Below are 20089 nucleotides of genomic sequence, written 5' to 3'. Positions count from 1 at the left end.
ACGGTCTTTAAAGACAGTTGAGAAACATGTGGGAGAAGTCTGCAGGGAGAGGTAGGGGGAGACGTTCCACATCAGAAACAGAAACCCGAACGACTATATGTCAGAGAGAAGTCATGTGAAGAAGCATAGCTACCCCACTGCTTCCCCCAGGGCAATGAAGGAGCRACGTGGAGGTACTCTGAAACCTACCTTGGCCGGATTGAGAGCCGTGATGACCCACACACAGTACGCATTGTTATCGTATTGCACGGGATAGTTGGGAGAAGTTATCACACCACTGGGACCACGAAGGTACGTATCACACATCCTGGCTGTGAAAAAGAAAACAAGACAGATGGAGTGAGGACCATTAGCTTAGCGATATATATTTGGCTCTTTGTTTAGGGAGGAAAGAGAAGCAGAGATGCAGAGAGTATGGAAGTGGGAGAGAATCAAAATTTGTTGCTCTGTGATGTTTTCACTAGGCAAAAGATTCATTTTCTTCCTTGTACCATCGGAAACAAAGGATTTATCTGGGCTGAACAGACTGGGGGTGTTTCCAGGGGCTGTCACACAGATGGACAAACAGACCGACAGCCCATTCTTTACCTTTCAGACTGATTTAGTATTTTTTGCTTTATKAAAGCCCTCACAGAAATACTTTTGTATGTCCAGGACCATGAAAGGTCACAGCAACCACATGGAAGACTCCCACTAAGACACCGTTCCTTTTTAATGTCCCAGGGAGGCCATATTTCCTTTCTTCATGCAGGCCAAAAAAACCCAACATACAGCAAGTATTTAATAGGCGAGGGCTGAATTCAGTCTGATACAAATGTCATCTCAAAGAATGAAGATGACAACTCTACTGAGCATCTTAAAAACAGCTTAGTAAAAGTAGAAACTGGAAAGAAAAAAAAAGGAAAAGAACTTTTTGGCAAGAGAAAACCCCCAAAAGTCATATGTAGGAAGAAAAAAAAGTTGATTCATAGAATCATAATAATGCAGGCAAATCCTTTCTTATCTCTTGCAAGAGGACACCATAAATTTCCTTTATAGTGTCACATTTATGCCAAATATCCTCTTACACTGATTCAATTTATTCTAGGCTTGTTTCAAGAATTAGATGGGATTCCAAAGCCTTGCAAAACTCTGCAGATGATATTAAAGAAAAAAAGAATAGAAAAAATACCAATTTATCACTTTAAGAGCTTTAGAGGGATTTAATTAAAAATATTACAAGTTGCTCATTATTAGCATTACAAATATCACAATTATGCATGCCAGTTTATATATATAAATGGAAAACAAAAASGCTAAGGGCAGAATGGGCATCGGTTTTTAGTTTTCCACTGAAAGAAAACTCCCTTCGCACACAGTTCATGGCTGGGCCACAGAACAATGAGGATGATGCCAGTTTGGAACCACAGTCCAAGTAATCCCATGTTACTAATCTATTAGCAGCAACTTCCATTTATAAGAATCTCCCTCCGTCTTTGCTTTTCCAGGTTTTCATCCCAGGCTTTTACCTTATCTCCTTGCTCCCGTCACATAATCCACAGGCTGCAGAGCTAATAGCTTATAGTTATAGTAAGCTCTGTAGTTAACGAAAATAGCGTTATTAGTTCCATTTTGCAAAGCAACAGCTTTTTTCTTAAAACCTGAATTTTTGGAATAAAATAATTGCATAAGAACCAAATAACGAGTTCTTTCTCAGGCTTGTATTCAAAGACTGAAAATTTGAACCCATATTATTTGCACATGCTTCACCATAAAACAAGAATCATCTTTAGAAAAGAAGAAAAAAATCCTAATGATTTTTGAACATGAAGCTGGCAAAACCACGCTCTCTTTCCCAGGAGGACAAACCCACCCAGCACCGTGCTGAACAGGCAGCAGTACAGAGCTGAATTTCTCCAACAGGCTGAGAGCATCAAGGGGCTGCTCTTCCAGCTGGGTCCCTTGCCTGACACGGGCTTTGGAAAACAGAGCTGTACCAGGGCTGCCGAGCTGCGTGCAGGTTAAGACCTAGCCAAGGTTGAAAGGAGAATCAATAACCCAATGCACTCTACAAGCATACGATGCTTGGTCACCAGTTAGTAACTGTTCAGCAGCTACTAAAGACAATAGACACACAAGCTACTTAACTGTCTTTTCAAGCAGCTACTTGAGATCTAAACTATTAGACTGATTTAACTGGGATCATTTCCTAAGAAATGGCATTAGTTAAACATGCAGTTTCTGCAGCCAAGTTCCTTGCATTTCTACAATCATCTGCTCAGCTATGACTGCACAAATCAGACCCATCCACAGGTGAGGAGCAACAGCAGGACAGAGCTTGAACCTCCTGCTCCAGCACGTGCCTTCCTGAAGCAGAGGAGGGAAGTCTTTAACCAAGGGCCTATTGCATAGGACTKCACAGCTTTAGTTGTCAGCACTGCTCTTTTCACCAAACAACAACATTTTACCCTCATCTGGTGCCTTTCACCCAAAGCACTTGACCAATAGGGAATCACTAAGGGCAACAGCCGCTCCACAGGTTAGGTAGCCCYGCAAATCCCAAAAGCGCTAAGTGAGGGTTAACAAAAACTCTCAACCAGAGCTGGTAATATGAAAACTCCTTAACAGAAGTCTTAATAACAGAGGAAAGAGCTTGGAAGGTGAAAGACAGACTTGCGCATCTTTCCTGCCACAGCCAGCTGTTAGGGTATTGGCAGCCTAAATGCTCCATGGAAGATGTTAAAAGACCAGGTACTCCTACAGTCCTCAAACCCATTATAGGACRGCTAGAAAACAGCTTTGACCAGATAAAGGAAGGAAAGATTGAACCAAAAAGAAGCAAAAGAATGAAGGGGCTGCAGGAAGCCACCTCTGAAAATAAGTTATGTAAGGTTAGTGGAGGAGCAAGAGGTATGAGACAGAGGGTCCTTCACGGGTAGGCTGGGACTCGGCAACCCGAAAGCATCCATTTAAACGCTGCTGTGAGTGGCAATGCAGTAAGTCAAAAGGAAAAGGCAACAGGCAGTCACTAAGTGATGACAAACTTGAGGACAGAATAGGAGATACAGGAATGGGATGGGTTTTCTCATTAGTCCTAATAACTTGGTAAAATCTTTTTGTCCTCTCACCTCTGCACACCGGCCTGTGGTCACTCCATGCAACAATTATGTCACTCACTCTCTTACAGGTGATGCTTTTGGACCCTTGTAAATCGTAGCCCTCGTTGCAGGTGAACTGGATGCTGGATCCTAACCTAGCAGACAGAACACAAAGCAAAGTTAGCAATTGAGATGCTTCTGCAGAAACAGGTTTGACACTTTTTAACTATCCCAATGATTCTCCGAAACACAAACAGAGCGTGCTCGCTGGCCCCCAGGCAACATCAGAAATGAGTGAGGGCCGATCTTTCGCCTTGTGCACTTGCTTGTGCTGGGCGCTGTTTGCCTGAGGTGGTGACAGTCTGGGAACGTTTGACTCTTTCGGTGCAACTGCAGCGGGACTTTTACTCGGTGTGGGAGCAGAGGCTCTGACCCCAAGAGATGGCACACACAGCATTCCTTATAAAAAAAAAATCTATACCTACTACTGAAACACTTGTTCTTTATCACTTTGGATCCAGACCCTTTGCTGGTTTAAGCCAATGCTGCCTTATTCACTGGAGCRACACAATGCTGGTTTACATCAGTTGAGAATTTATCCAAGGGTATTTAGGCACTCTGTGGGGAATTCCCTTACTCCACCCCCACCCCACCAATCCATTTTCCAGGTTTCAGGAGAATTTGATAGATTCAGGTTAAATTGAAAGACATTTTTAGTGAACAAAACAGCCATCGACAGCAAAATAAGATTAAATATCGATCCACCATTGCTAACAGCAGGCTGATTCAGTCCTGCGCACTTTAAATGAAGGCTAGCAACTACAAGGGGATAACAGCACTGTTTTAAACTTTATAAGAAAACAATTATCCAGCAGCGCATATACTTATTGACAAGAAACTGCACCAGTGCTTTGGGAAGTTGCCTCAAATTTACTAGGGGCAGGGCCATGTTGGGACTTAAGCTAATCTGAGAAGTGGTTCACTTGATGCTTAAAACGGGTCTTTCCGCACTTAACTGGAGAGGAGAAGGATAGCGAACATGGGTTACGCAAGCCTGGCTAAGGCCCGTTTTGAGAAAAAGAAATATTCTCAGAGACAGATCATTATAGATCCTCATCTGTAATACTGTCTCACACGCACACGCATGCACATTTATACACACTTTCTCTTCTACACCGCTAATCTCAGCAAGCTTTTCGGACATAACACATTTAGAGGTGTGCAGGCGGTCGCTACAGGAACGACTATGCGATGCCGAGCAGCACAACAATGGCTAGAAACAAGCGCTTTGCTGCATGCAGAAACACACACACAAGGGCTTACCTAAAATCGGTGCCTATTCTTTTGCCTCTCTCTGGAATCCCAGGGTCTGGACACATATTATGTCCCTGGGACACACCAACCTGAGTTACTACAAAGCAAAAACAGCACATACAGAGACAGAATAGCAAAAGAAACATTCTTTCATCAACTGTCTTGGTGGATGAGGAGAGAAAAATGGCAATTGGTAGCTCAAAAACCTGAACGTGTTCCATTTTGTTTAGAAAAATACAGCTTTGGAAACAAGTTTAACTGGAATCATTTCAGCTCAGCTTAAACACCAAAGTGTTTTCTAGCAAGTGCCAGCTAGGGACACAGTTTTCCCTCCGTTCTACTACAGAAGTACCTCTGAAAAGAGTTTTTTCATTCTGCAAAATTACACCAATTAAACAGCCCATTTCCGAAGCCTGTGATTAAAACGGCCACCTGTGACCTGCCGAGGTGACAGCCTACCGCCCCTCGAGCCCATCCGAGTGGTGCCAGGGAAAGCAAACAGCCCAGCGAGGAGGTAGGCGTATGATACCAGGGAGAAACCCAGGGCCGGAACAAAAGAGAGAAAGGAGAGGGAAATGTGAGTCTAGCATTTTAAAGCAAGTAATTTAGTTTGAATATGAAAACTTTTATGGAATAACCTTAATGTAACTGCCCACAAACACAAAGCACACCTTCAGACTCGATTCTCTGTCTCTCTCCATTGCCACATTCCCCCTCCGACCTGTCGAATGGCGCAAACGAGCATTGACTTGGCATGGATAAAACCTGGGGGCTCCTGACGAGGATGAAATGAGATCTGGCAATGTGTTCACTTCAATTTTGTGTTATGGGAACTACCAAAAAACCCCACGGGCATAATAATATGGGACAAAGGGGTGGGTCTGTCACGGAGCTGTAGAAGTTGATGTGATTCAGTTTTCTCCTATCACAGAGGGAAGGACGCAAAGGAAAATGCAACATTTCTTGGCAACGATGCTGAAGCACTGAAGCATGAATCTTAAACGAGCATGTTTCCATCCTACCTCTGCCTATCACTAAATTAAAGGAAAAATCCCAATTACGCTTCAGAACACATTGCTTTAGCACAGTGCCCCAAGGATCCCTGCCAAATGGATGATGGGGCGATGACAGAAGCACGTTCCTCACACCAGACGTTGGCTCAAACGCTGCAGCTCGGCACGGCACTGCGCACGGTGAAGAACATGGAGGTGCGTGCATGGAAATCTCTACACGGGCAGACAGGCACACGGAGCGTCCACGCAAACACGGGCCGCACAGCACGACCGCGCTAAAGTGCAAGACCATCCTATACAGCAGTCTGAGTAATTGCCCCCCATAGAGCCAGGCGCTACAGCTGCAACCCCCGTGATAGACCTCTGCTCCTAAAAAGATGGATCAGGCTGCTCCCGCAAGCACGGGGCTTCCACCCGAGCACCAACGCGCAGGTGCTGCCTACCCACCCTGGAAGCATCCCAGCGTTACCATCCTTCCCAGCTCCACGCCTGCCCCTTCCTGCCTGCGTCGCTCCTGCACCACCGTGCCGAAGCCAACCCTGCGCTCGCTCAGCACCGCGGTGGCCGAGCAGAGGCGGCTGCAGCATGGCCCTCCCGCGAAGCTTCGGTGCTCCGCTGCCTCCTCCGCGTGTCCGAGGGCCGAAGGGGAAGAGAGGTACGGCTTTTGGGGGAACCAGTCTCCTCAGAGACCGTTTTCCTTATTTTGCATAATGCAACATATTCATAACTTCAAGTAAAGCTCAGTCACGTGCAAAAACAGATATACCAGCAAGAGACAGCAGCATAAAACAGCACCGTTATCTTTGACGGCTGCGTTTTGTAGCAACAAAGCTTTGCTGCCACCTTTCATGTCTCCTGACGACTCTGAATGTATACAGAAATTGGAAAGGGACCAGCAACGCTGCCCTGGCAAAACCCTGCCCCACAAACGGTACCCCCCCATCAGCTGTCAGAGCTGCAAGGTAATCTGGTGCGTTTGTTTTGCTGAAACATATTTCTTTGGGTTTGATCTGCTCTCCTGTCTTCCCTGCTATATTTCATGTTTAAATACACAAAAATTCTCAATGTAAAACCCAGAAGACACCCTCTATGATTTACCAGGATTCAAACAAGCACCAGCAAAATTGTGCCCAAAGTTTGCCTATTAAAGCACGTTTTTTAAAAGGAAATTATCCCATAAATCACAGTCTTAAGGAAATCCAAAGCTTGGAACGATTTTTAATTTGCTGTAAACTTTTTGCATAGCTTGGCTACTTTGCTCTAGGGCTCAAAGCTTCAAACGTGTTTACAACCCACACAAGAAGATTGCTGCGAGGACCCAGATCTTGTCAAATCATTGCAGGAGCTACAGCATGGATTGCAACGTGAGCCGAAATACCAGCACAGAGGGGTCAGTCCAACTGTCTGAGCTGTGTCTTAGGACCTGTGTGGGGCCATTTGCTGTAGCGTTGATCCAGCCATTGAAAGCGTTACATGGAGCCAAATGCTCCTCTGCCGCACACCTCCCAGGGCCTGGGACACCCCTCACATTTCTTTTCCCCATAATGACACATAATGCAAATGGGAATTAAGAGCATGGAAATGCCCACAGGGCTTCAGTCGTCGTTAGCTGAACAATCTCTGGCAAAGCATGGAAAAAGGGTCAGAATAAAACGTCCTCCAGCATCCAGACACAACACATTAGGAAGTGAGGATTTTTTGCTGTGGGAGTACCGTACAGAAACAACGGCAGCAGCAAATATTTGTCCCAAATCCTGTGGGGGGAATCATCTCTGCAGAGACAGAGCGTGGTCCTTCTGCAAACGAAATCACCAACTTCCAGGAGCCCTTCCGCTAGTGCTTGAAATGATACGTTGCTTCTGGGAAAAGATCGGCTGAACAAGGCACAGAAGCGACCCAGTCTTCCTTGGGGTTCCTTAAATCACTGCCTACCTACGCAAACGCGCTGACTCTGTCACATACATGGAGACACCTCCAAAGTAAAATTAACAGTTTAAAATAGCATGTACAAGCTAGGGTTGTAAGTCATAAGTCCATATGGTATTCAAGCAAAAGTGCTAAGCTTTCTTATTTCTACACCTTCTGCAGACTAAAACCACACTGAACAGGAGATGTGCCTATAGCATACACAGGCACCAACGCAGCTTCTCCAGACAGTCTGCATTTAAACGYTGGTGTCCTCTTCCGGCAGAGCAAATTAGGAGATTGCCTTTCTGCATCAGATGCTTTCTCCCATGGTGAAAAGACTATCCAACGTCATTTACGCCGAAGTTGATCCCTGAACTGATGTCAAAGCCATTTATTATGCCCCTACCTGAAGTCAGCGAACCTAGAACGTCCCCCGATTCAAAGCTGGGGGAGGCAGTGAGGCTACGGGGGACAGGCAAAACCCACAGGCACCACGGGACAGGCTGCCAGGTATCAACCACGTTTCTGAAGGCTAAAACCAGTTCTTCTCTTGTTAGCTATCATTTTATTAATGTCCATACAACAGGAGCAGATAAACCAGCAAGCAGGTTAGATAAAATAGAGCAAGGGGGAAGGAAAGGTATCTCTATATCACGCCTGTTGGAACACTTCACTTTGTAAACGTAACGAGAGGAAAAGAAAAGGAGAGGATAGATTAGATCGTCACTTACGGAAACTTTTGTTTTAGCTTTTGTTATAAACACACATACGCGACCATAACTAAGCAAAAGGTTATAAACTATATTTGTTATGCTGAGAACCTGCTGTCAGCTCTGTGTTCATCCTACTGAAGGTTTGACTGATCTATGCCCAGGCTTAGCAATTCAATGAATTCAAGGTTACTAGGAAAACAATAGATCTTAAAAAGTGTGATGAACTGTCCAATTCTTAAATTATAGGCTCAAGGATTCTCTCTCCCAAACTGTGGAGCTGGTTTTCCTCCCTTTACTCCCCTTCTTTTTTCAACAACTTTCTTCTTATGATGTATTCAGTAACAGCCAGTTATGATTGTTTTGTTTGCCAAAGTAATTTACTCCATCTGTTAAAAGAACTAAAAACCCTCTTTAGTTCTCCGTATTTCCTCATGTTAATAAAGGAAGTTCACTGATAGATTCCCAAGGAATAATTTTTTAATTGAATTTAGGAGTGTTAAATATGAGCTACAAGATGAAAGCAGCATCTAAAAAGGTTTTACAGAAAACCCAAAGTTTCTCAGCATGAGAAATACAGTGAAAATAAACAAGTGAGCTCTTCTACTGGGGGGGGGGGGAGGATTTTAGCAGTTATCCGTTGTTCTAAAGAGGTTAAATTATTCTTTATGATCTAAGGCTTGCAGTTACTCCATGCAAACATCTGGTGAAGTTAATGGATTACAGAATTCAGTCCTAAAATAAGAGCAGATTTACTGGTAACATGCTCATCCCAACCGAGGGCTTGCTGCCTTTCTCATCCAGGAGGGCCCTTCAACAGCCAGGCAAACTGAGCACCCGAGTGCATTCAAAGGACCTTCGTGACGCAGTGCCAGACCCGACACACTCGCGCCTCTAGTTTTGCAAGCCTTAACAGGGTACAGACCGGGGCTGCAAGACCCTAACGCTGGAGACAACTCCTGCCAGCTGGGAATTCTATGTTCAGGGGATTCTGGACCTGTATTTCACTTCTTGTCACCATCTCAGAATAGTTCAGGAGAAGTATGAGAGTACAGAAACATTTACATCCTTTCAGACTTTAAAGACCATCATTTGCAAAGACCATGTCTGCAGCAGGGCCTACTTCCACCAAAGCCCCCTTCTTTCGAAGCTGTGTTGACTACCGCTGCAAACGCCAGGCCCGCTCCCCTGGAGCTCGATACTCCCGTTGTGCCGTTGCAGCACAGCAGAGACCCAGACGCACACGTTCACACTTGGGTATCTGGTGCAGAAAGCAGGTTTGCTGCAATGCTGAACATCTAGCAGCCTCCATACACTTAGTTGACACCTAAAACTGGTCAGCACCCCCAAAATGATTTTGCACTTGTACATTTAACAGATTTAGACAAATTTGAAGATACCCAGAGCTTGCACTACTTCATATGATCCTTTCCAATAATATTCAGTAGTGCATTTTCAGGGTCAGAAAAGCAACTTTAATGCTGTTTTCTGTAAGAAAAATACCATGTTTTTCACACTATATGAACATGGAATATACATATTTACATACTGCATGTAATATTCTAACTTTGTCATTGCTTTAGGAGTACTGCAAATGCAGAAAGTGCATCTCAGTTAGGATCAGTAAAATAATCCCCTATATGCAATCTCGATTTTAAAATCATATTTCTTATAGCTTATTCTCCAAAGCAATATCTTCCCCCCCAAAATGATTAAAGCAAGATGCTCAATTAATTTTAGAGAAGGTAAACAGTATGAAGACGCAATTTAAATTTCAAATAAACATGTTTGACTGCATCCAAGCACAGTTAGCACCTCCCCCCCAAATTCTGTATTTTTATACATTCTTTTTCTAAAATAATATGAACAGCTATGACGTGAATACATTTTGCCTCCACTTAGATACGCCAAAGACACAGGTTTTAATCTGGCCAGGTAGGATCTGGTAGCTAGCCACAGCTTCAATTCAGCGAAATAAAAATCCTCCCAAAAGCCTGCAGGGTATTAAAGCAGGTAGCTGCAACCTGCCTTATTTGGCCATAGATTCTTCAAGGGAGAATTTTTAAGACAGATACAAAGTCTACTCGAAAACATTAACAGCAGTAAAGCGTCTGAAAATAAAGCTCGGTAAAGCACCAGCTTTTATCAAGAGACACAGAAATTTCTAAATTTCTGACGTTCAAACCATGTGAAATAAGACCAACAACTAGCAAACTTCATGGATCTTTAATCAGCCTGTCCCACCTGCAGAGTTATTTCTGATGCATACGCAGATTCACAAGCACATGAAAGCTGGAGGGAARAGGGGGCATGGCTAGCCATGCAAGTCAAAAAAGCAAGGGAAAAGGAAGATAACATTTTGGGCTCCATTTTCTGAAGATAAACCATTTTCTGGAGACAACATCTCTGGAATCAGCATTTCTGAAGTTGAAAATTTACTGTAACAGAAGTGTGACAGCAGAAGGCTGTGCAAGATAGAGGTTAATCTGGGTTTACAGTCCAGACACAGTGGAGAGCATTTCACATGGAAGGGGCTGAAGACAAGGGTTGTGGCAGGCACCATGCTGGAAACGGAGAAGAATTTGGGCCGCAGCACTATTGCCATATATATTATTATAGCTTAATAGCTTTCAGGCTAAGCTGCCTTCCTACGCTCTGTGGTTTGCCTTATCAAATACGACAAGATTAGCACTACGCAGGATGCTGAACCGGCAGCTCTGAAGACTGGCGTCTGCTCTCTGTCGCGCGAGGGTAGCCTGGGCAGAGGMCGCAAGAGCTTCCTACGCTTTGGCCCCCAACGCGGAGCAGGGCTGGGACACAACGGGCTGCGCTAAGCAGCTGAGTGCCATTGCCGCCTCCTCCTCAGCCTCCAGCCCTTTTCCCAGGAGCTGCTGGGCTGGGAGGGTTGTCGCCGACACGGCTCTGACCCAGGCGAACCAGAAGCAGCTGGCCAGGAGCAGCCAACGCACTCGACTTCCCGAGGGTTTTTTCTATACACCCATTTATTTGTTTTGCTGTTCTGGGTCCTTTGGTTTAATGACAACATTCAGTAGCAACTGGTGAAATTGCCACAGAGCAGCAGTCTAGCATTCCCGGGAAGAAGAAATGGAAATCCTGTATTTTCCCAACACCCACAATACTTACAGACAGTAAACTAGTATTTCCAAAACAGGCTAACATTTGCACTCAGTAAAGACCCCCGCACACCCCAGTATCCAAGATAGCACATTTCCCGTTCCAAACGCATCCTCTGTCTTCTGCAGCTCCACGGTCCGCACAGCAAAAGCTAGTGGTATTTTCCAATGTATTCTCATTCTCAGTTAAGTGAACTGAAATATTTATTATATCTTAAAAGGTCAGTTAAATTCCTCTTGTCAAGAATATTGCATAGGACTAGGAACCTCTTGGACACAGGTTTTCCTGAAAATTGAATTAATTTTCTCTAAACATGCCCCACCATTTTCTACTCTGGAGATTTGGGGCAATTTGCATCCTGATATTGAGTTAACTTGTTGAGCCTTTCTCCTGAATAACTGCAGATTATAAGCCCTCTCGTGTGAACCTGGAAGTGAGCTGATTTCATTTTGGAATGACAGTGAGTGATGTTTTAAATTCAGTTCATCCATTTTTCTTAACTGAATTTTGCACCTGAAATTCAGGCAAGTGAAATGGGTCTAATGGACTATGCAACAAAATGATTATACCCTCTCCTCTAAAAACTATTTTAAGAAGTGCCACATTCTGCTCCCATTTGGATTTCTATAAAATACAACACAGAGTTAGTCCAGACCTCTCCTGCTCAATCTTAGAGTCCTCTTAAGAGCCCAGGCATCTGTCCAGAGTCACGCACATAAACAACCTATAAGTTTTACTTTTGATCTGAAAAGAACCAAATGTAAAGATGAACAGACCTAAAGGTCTTCACTTACTGCAAGTGGAAAACATACCAGTGGCAAAGCGATACTCTAAGCACACCTCTAACAGATATCAACCACTAGACATGCTGAAGGTGAGTAACTTAACAGGGAGATCTTTGAAGTTGGTGTTATAAGCTCTCGCACAGTAAAGTGGTATGATTTTTCTGCAAGGAGGAATAATTAAATAAAAGAGAGATACTGTTATTGCTTCCCTGGATTTTCTGTAGTTCCTTAGCCCAACTCCTAATTTTACAACAGAAATACTAATTCAGTTTTCAAAATTGTTCACATTTTGACACTTTCCAGACTAAAAGAAGACAGAAGTAATGAACCCCGGTCTGTCACTGAACAGGAAGCATACAGTATATATTAAATGTGCACACACCAATCCCCTGCGTTCCCACTCCGAGGAGTTAGTAAATGCTTGTGAATAGAGCACTGGAAGGAAGTGATGCAGTAATGCAGAGGGAGGAGAGGGAAAAGCATTAAAACTTTCAAGAGTGACAAAGTTTTAGAGATTACTGAAGTCAAATGAAATGTGCAAGGAGACCGTTAGACAGAGCCTAACGAGGAGCAGGGAACTTACATACTGATGTCTTCTGGTTGTTGTTCTTGCTGGGCATTAGCTTCACCCCTCTGGACTTCAGTTCAATTTGCTTTTTGACTAGAGAGAGATTTGAAACAAAGCAAAAGACAAGGAAAAGATTAAGCTAAGTATTAGGGATTATTTAAAACGAAAACAAAGCAGCAATTGTACAGCACCCACACTTCAGGATATCCTGTATCCTTCCCCTACAGCTTGGCCAAACCTGGAGTTTGGTGAATAGTCTGCTACTCGCGAGCTAACAGACTCGGCTCTCCCTGGACAGAAGCACCTTGGTTTAACTGGCACCAGTCTTGCAGGCAGGGTGCAGCTCTGGCACAGCATGACTCTGTCCTGACCCCCCAAAGCCATTAGGGCCCCCCTTTCATTTACCTCTCTCGAGATCTGGACTCATGTCTTTGGGGATCCAAGCTGAAATGACCCAATCTGAATATAAAAACTGGGAATACCAACCTCCCCCCTATAACCCATGCCCTTTTGCTTAGGATGCTAAAACAGCAAATGGCCAAGAGAGAAGTTCTAGAGAGTTTCAGGATCCCAAGAGTCAAATACTGAGTTAAGTTTCACCCAGTTTTGCTGCTGTAGTTACTACACAGGGACATTATGCAGTAAAGCCCTTCTCTGCTTCTTTGGGAATACAGCACTCAGATGAACACTCCATAACCTGAAAACCGTGCACGTGGTCTAAATAGTACACTCATAAAAGACAGTAAAATTTCAAAGCAAAAGAGCCATATTAAAACCATACTACTGACAAAGAAAAGTGCAGATTTACAAACTCGCTCTTAATAGCCACCAGCAGATTAGTTATAAAATCTGCATGAAGACTCTACCGGAGGTCCTGCTGCAACCATTCACCTCCCTCTCTAAACCTCAGCTAGAAGATGAGAAAACATACAAGGGTAGTGCCCAGATTTCTATCCCTCCATCCCCAAAGGAGTCGCATACTTCTACTCAATACAAAGACTTGCAACCTAACTGAGCAAGTACTTGTTTTTATCTGGATTTGGCTGCTGCTATGGCTCTCTCCATGCAAGAGGGTTTTGCACAAACCCTACACTGTCAGAGCCACCTGGATACCGGTGGAGGCACCCAACTTCTTCCTGCAGCATAAAGCCAGGTATTTTTGACCAACACACAGCAGAATTTTTACCGGCATATTTGAAGTTAATGTGGTTAAAGAATAACTTCACATCTGAAAGCGTGATGTCCAAAATCACTTTAGAGGATCCCTTCTCTGATGAGTCAGTTCTTATATATGGAGGAAAGCAGCCCTTCTTCCACTTCAAAATGTTCTTTTCTTGTTCTTTATCTTGCCATACTTTCATCTCTAAATTAGCACATTTCTGAGACAATGTTGTCAAGAAAAATTACCAATATAACTAACAAGTTTTTTTAATCATGCTTTTTTGGTTTAAAAAAATCTGTTAATAACATTTGTTTGCAGGAGCATCAGACAGGGAGATGTCAAGCATTATGCCTTGAAGCTTAGCTAAGGTAGCATTTTTCTGCGCTAGATGCTGGATTGCAGCTTTTTGTTCGTCATGTGACTAYAGCTTTTTGCCTTCTAAGTAACACAGCTATAACTTCAAACTGAGGTCCGCATTAGTTTAAAAATATTCATGAACAAGAATTTATGCTGCTCATGGCTTTCTTACTAGCATTAGTATCTTTAATCTGTTGTGCTTTTTTTTTTAAAGAGAGGAAAAATAATTAATAGTATGCCGATCTGAAGCAAATCTGACACACCTATTTCCCTTGAAATGTAATCCACCTGCAGATGCACCAAGAGAAAAGCAGGTCTCTGAACGCCTGAAACAGCAACGTAGTCCTCAAGCGTCGCAGCACGCCGCCGCTGGGATATTTGCAATCTGATCTCATGGTTTTCCGCAAACACTACATCAAGGGAGCCAGGAAAGGGCTGCAAAAGCTAAAGTTTCTGGGGAAGCCAGGAACCTGGTTCTGCCCCAGGTAGAAGGGCGACAGCTTTAAAAGAGAGCAGAAACGCGAGGCTGTCGTAAAGGCGGCAGCAGGAGGGACCGAGGCGYCCTCCGCCCTGCGGGTACCGCGCGCGAGGCAGTGGCCAACGCAGCGACGGGACCAACCCTCGGGGCAACGCCAGCGCRGGCAGCGGAGAGGCTTGCGGCGGCCTCGTCGCTGGCGCATCAAAGGCAGCGAGGTCTGTCGCGACGCCCCAGCACGTGCTCGGCTCGGGGCAGCGGTTTTGCTTCGGCGCGGTCAGCCCGGCGGCACCCGCGGCCGGGCAGGGCCGGCTCTGCTCGCCCGCGCCGATGCTGCGGCTAACGACGCTCTGGCACTTTCCGAGCGAGCGCGGGGATAACCGCGCTGTCCCGGCCAACGTTCCCTCCCAGTCAATAAAATATAGTCAAGCCCAAGCATCTAAGGCTAAATTTGAGCTATTAAGGGATGTACAATGACTCCTGACTTTGCAGTATCTAACTCACTGCTTTGTAAAGCGCTTTGGGGCGCCGCCAGGAAAACAGGAGCTTTACAAAACTGTCACTTTTACGCTCTCTGCAGCTCTCCGCTGCGTGCTAACTGGGGCAAACAGCAGCAAACGCTGCTCCCCGTCGCACACGCAGACGTAGAGGTCTGGGGATTTCCCCACGCTAAAGCGAGCTAGCGGCCTTAGAGGGCGACCAGGGCTTCGGGCCGCAGCACGCCGAAGTGCTGAACTGCAGCACCGCGCACCCATGTCTGGGGGAGGCTGAACAGCCCGAGCTGCGGCCGACGCCGGTTGGTGCCAGGGGCTCTCGCAACCTCAGCGCACCGGGGCCTCGCACCTGATCAGGTGTTTTTGAAAGGACACGCTTAATAAGAGAAGATTCACCCATATTCGTACCTGCCTTCTGCAATCCAGTCCGCAGAAAGAGGCCGCTCCAAATTTGAGACTCTTACTGAAAACGTAGGTCCAAAGCACCCAGTGGTCTTGAAATGCCGAGGCAGAAACCAGACCCTCGTTACTAAGGAGGAATCCTAACACAAGGAGACTGCACCGCATTACCCRGGAAGTCTATACCTTCCATTACTCTAATTGCATTCTGCCTCTTTGAACAATAATTACTGAAATCACTATATCCTCTCCGCTTAATCCTTCATTTTGTTCGTTACATGGAGAGGCAATGATGAAAGTCAAGCTTTACAAATGATGCAATTTAGATTAGAACAAGTCAGGATACAATATTGCTTACTTTTTAAATAAAAAATTAAGAACAATGCTCCTACTCCATGCCTTGAAAATCCAGTATACGGAAATGTATTTTGTTCATAAATTTGAATGTGGAACAACACTACAAARGATCATGTCAGGATAATCGGGTGAACAAAAGTTGCTCTGTTTTCTGGAGGGTTTTGCTGCTCATAGATATCTCAGATCTGGTGGAATACTCAGTTTCTTGTCAAAATTGGAAGATGAGCCCCCCACAGACCTACCCCAGGGAAGGGGGGGACTTTGTGCAATTACTGTATTGGGCAGCCGTGATTTGGCTTCGGTGCTTAGCTCAGCTGCTGACTTTCAGTGCAATCTGGAACAAGCCACAGGATCCTCTTTCTGCTGCAAGAATAGGGGGTAAAAAGGAAAACAACTGGAACAAAGAATTATTTATTTACACCAAAGGGTAACTGGGGGCAGAGAAAATACTCTGTTTGTGCAGCACCTAGTAAAACAAGGCTCTTATCTCATTTATGCCTTCCACTCCTAAGAAATGGTTGCTCAGGAGTCAGTGCCTGCAACAAATGCTAGAATTTTCCTGCCTTTGCCTTTTGCTCAGGATTGCCCAGGAGACTCAACAGGTTGCACAGCATATGCTATATCCCCTTTATGGCCCAAAGATGTGATCTAAGATGAAGACTGGCAGATCTGCCAAAGATTAAACATCTATATTTATAGATATATCTATCTTAAATGCTACTTATGTGGTGCAATATGCGCAAAATATTTTAACAGACCATTACTACAGACAACATGTCTGCTGGTATTCAGCACTGTGCTACGGCTCGACTGGGCTGAAACTCGCCCACATTCATCTTTCTATCTTAGGGTGGAAGACAAAAAGGGAAGGGAAGGGAACGGGGAGGGGAGATCAATAAAACATGCAATTACACATTGGTAACAATCAGCTAAAAAACAATTTGGGATCCTATTTATGTAATAAAATATATGTTGGAGAGATGGACTACAACAGCCAGATCATCAGTTAGATCTGTTTAGCGTCATTTTAAATCCAGCAGCTTTTTCATTACCTTATTTAGAGTACCTCAACACTAAGATGATGACTGATGGTGCTGGGGTTAGAACCCAGGCGTCCCACCGCCTGTCCTGCGCACAGCACTTCTAGCTTAATTTATCACCTACGGGTATGTTGTACCTTTTGGGGGAATGAAGAGGGAAGGAGTGGGAGGCAGGAGGAGGAAGGGGCGGGGGGACCCAACTCACTGATTTCTCTACAGTCTCTTTTCATTTGCTTTCACAGGGTGCGGGAACACAGTATTTGCAAGACTGCAAGATTCACCTTATATAAAAGCACTAGGAAAGGGAAAAACGTTTCCAATCTCCCTGGAAAGGAATTAGTTTACTACATTCAATGTAAAGAGAACATGTACACAGGCTGATTCTATCTCACCTTGCTTCCACATTCATAAAGAGATTTCCAAACTAGGGCATGGATTAGAAAGAGCCGAAATGGAGCATACAAAGAAAGCGTTCTGCTAAAACTAAGCATCAACGTAAAACAAGTTGGAAAGGGAATGAATTTCTTATAGATTATCAGCAAAGCTAGATATTGTCTCAGAGGATACAGGATGTTAATAAATTACAAACATATCACTGGAAAGCAGACAAGAAATCAGATTCATTCTAATCTGCTCTTCCTCCTCTCAGACAATCCCAAGGTCAATTTACATCTCTAGTGCCAAAACCACATTTTATTTGCTCTACTTCATATAGCTTTACATGTCCTATTTTGTATCTATTTATCTCTATTAAAATATTTATGTTCAAACAAGTCTCTGTTCCTCTAAAAAGGCTTACACTGAGCTCTCTGAAGTTGCACTGGTATCTTTAATGTTCTATGAACACAGACTTCATCGATTGCAACAATCCTGCCCATATCTCTGGTGGTGTGGGTTGTTTTTTTGTTTTGTTTTGTTTTTTTTTAAAGTACTAAAAGCTCCTCTAAGAGGTACTAAGAACCTGACAACAAGACAGACTATGAACAAAATTGCCTATTTAGATGGTTTGAACAGGGGTGTCAAAGTAATCTGTGCTTTTTCTGGAAACATGTGAATATACAAAAATCTCTTCAGTCCAGAAAAGGCAAAATTTTGCCTATTCTAGCCTACAGAACAGCCTGAGCAAATAAGAACTTGCAATTGTTTTTTGACAGCTTGGAGAAAATTTTTTGTTGTTTGGTTTGGTTCGGTTTTTTTAAGGCATCTGTGGTGTTTTCAGGTCTGATTCTTGATTCTGAGCATTTGAAACATTGCAGACGCAGAAAATGAGGGGTAGCAGGAAGGCAGGAGCGTGTGGGGGCACGGCAGGGCTGGGCACTRTAAGGAAAAGATTCTCTACCGCTCATATAAGAGGGATGGGAAAAGCCCCGCAGAACAGAAGTGCCTGAAGGACGGGTGGCAGATCCCCTTCGCCAGCTAGGTAGAGGTCCTGCCTCAATGCCATTTCAAGAGCACATTTTTGAGTTCATCTTCTAAACACTGAATACACAAAAGCACAGCTCATTATATCTAACAAAACAGTTTCTAAGGAGTATGCTAGATTAGAACCCCCTGACATTTATCTAATCAGAGGAAATTATAACATTAATCCTTACTTTTCTATTTAAGAAAAAAAAAACGATTCAGACAGTTGTTTTAAAAGAAAGCAGCAATCAGGACTGCAAAGGAAAATGCCATATCAAGAGCCATCAGTTGCACGCATTCGTTTGTGTTATAAAGAAAAAACAAAGTTTTTTTTTTTTTTTTTTAATAATTTAAAACTATGGTTATAGAGGAAGGAAAGTAACGATGGTGATTCATAAAGCAAAGCCCATGCTGAGGCCGTGATAACATTGCTAGGGCTGAACAAACAGGGAGTTTTGTTTATAGCTCTCCCAAAGGAAACTCCTCTTTGCCCTGGACAGCCATTCCTGCCGCTTGTCTGCCTCGCTCCCCCGCTCCAACCCTGCCGTCGGAGTTAGCCGGCACTGGAACGACAGCACGCTGCTGCAGCCGCAAAGCGCTCCCAAGCCCTCCGGGAGAAGGGTGTCGCCAGTTCTAAGCAATCCACCCCAAACCCACCAGTTTCGGTGCCCATCTGGTCCCGAACGGTGATGATGTGGCGAGGAAGCCTCCCTGCGCCCACCGTGCCAGGGACACCGGAGAAGCACTTCAGCTTCCTCCTCAGCCCCAGCAGAGAGCGCGGGGAAAGCCCCAAGGGCCGGGGTCTCCCCGCAGCTCCCCCGGCCGCTGCCGACCGCCTGCCTCTGCATCGCAGGTGGTTAAAAGAAGGCAAGATCCACCCCTTTCTCCTTTTCTTATCCCCCTGAATTGTATCGCGTATTCCTGCACAAAAACAGTTAATAACTAAACAATGCCCTGTGAGAAAATGCAAGAACAGCATGTTCTTAACTACGATCCTGCCTCTTCTTYGCGCTGCTGCAGGTAATCCTGTTACGCCGCAGCTCTGTCACCAGCTACACAGCCCCTTGTACAGCCCCCACCACCAGGAAGACTGCGGCCCGGAGATGATGCTGTATTTGCTTTAACATCCTTACGGCTGCTGTATACAGGGCTAATTGATTTTTTTGAACCATCATTTCCGGAAAGGCAGTAGTTTGATCTCCATTTTACGAGACTGGCAAATCACTTAATTGCAGTTTCCTGCGATTGCCTACAAACCTCGTAACAGGATCTTGTCTCTGCTTGCCTTGTGTCCCACATCAGCATCCTAAGATCCCAATACTGAAATTCATCCCTCTACAGATGACTAATACATACAGGACAGCCTACACCTCATTCCAAACAGGCTAAGGTAGCTCTCACTTCAGCAGTGTCACCGTGCAGAACRCTACGCTGCCCTTCGCCTCGCAGCACCCTCTTTGCACTGCCATATCCCAGACGCCTTCGCTGAAGCCGCAGGGCAAAGCAAGCTCTACTTCTGCTAACGAAGCATTCAGTGCAAACGAACCTTCCAGTAGCACACAAGTGCTCACACAACACATTGCCAACAGCACAAGACATGAAAAAGCCTCGATGCCCTGCTGGAAAATAAGGTTAACGGGGTACAAAAGAATCATGCAGGAAGTTAACTGTAGATTCCTGGAGGAAAAAAAAGCCTGGCTAAATATGCACTGTGAATAGGCAGACTGGGCAATAACCATTTACCTTGATATTGGGCACTGAACCCCTTCTGCCTGTGGTTGCCATCCGATGTGAAGTGAAGCCGCAGCCAGTTTTTACTGCTGATAACCGGGGCAGGCAGATTCATTCCAGTAAACCTGCAAGAAACCAACCAATAACAGTCAAATGTTAT

The 20089-nt window shown here is 44.6% G+C and overlaps 1 protein-coding gene across 1 annotated transcript in view; it reads right to left on the bottom strand.

The window, feature by feature from the left end:
* CSMD2 (CUB and Sushi multiple domains 2) overlaps nucleotides 1–20089 on the bottom strand; it is a 331313-nt gene that overhangs the window by 163720 nt on the left and 147504 nt on the right. The window contains exons 6-10 of the mRNA XM_026086083.1: nucleotides 19942–20054; nucleotides 12526–12603; nucleotides 4401–4488; nucleotides 3108–3232; nucleotides 190–311 (exon numbers count right to left, since the gene is read on the bottom strand). Of these exons, the coding sequence (XP_025941868.1) occupies nucleotides 190–311; nucleotides 3108–3232; nucleotides 4401–4488; nucleotides 12526–12603; nucleotides 19942–20054 (526 nt within the window). The remainder of the gene's footprint in view (nucleotides 1–189; nucleotides 312–3107; nucleotides 3233–4400; nucleotides 4489–12525; nucleotides 12604–19941; nucleotides 20055–20089) is intronic.

This window comes from Apteryx rowi, unplaced genomic scaffold, assembly GCF_003343035.1.
Source record: "Apteryx rowi isolate R43461 unplaced genomic scaffold, aptRow1 scaffold_68, whole genome shotgun sequence".
Classification (NCBI taxonomy): Eukaryota; Metazoa; Chordata; class Aves; order Apterygiformes; family Apterygidae; genus Apteryx; species Apteryx rowi.
Note: the sequence above shows the minus strand (reverse complement) of the source record. Positions and strands in the feature narration are given on the sequence as shown.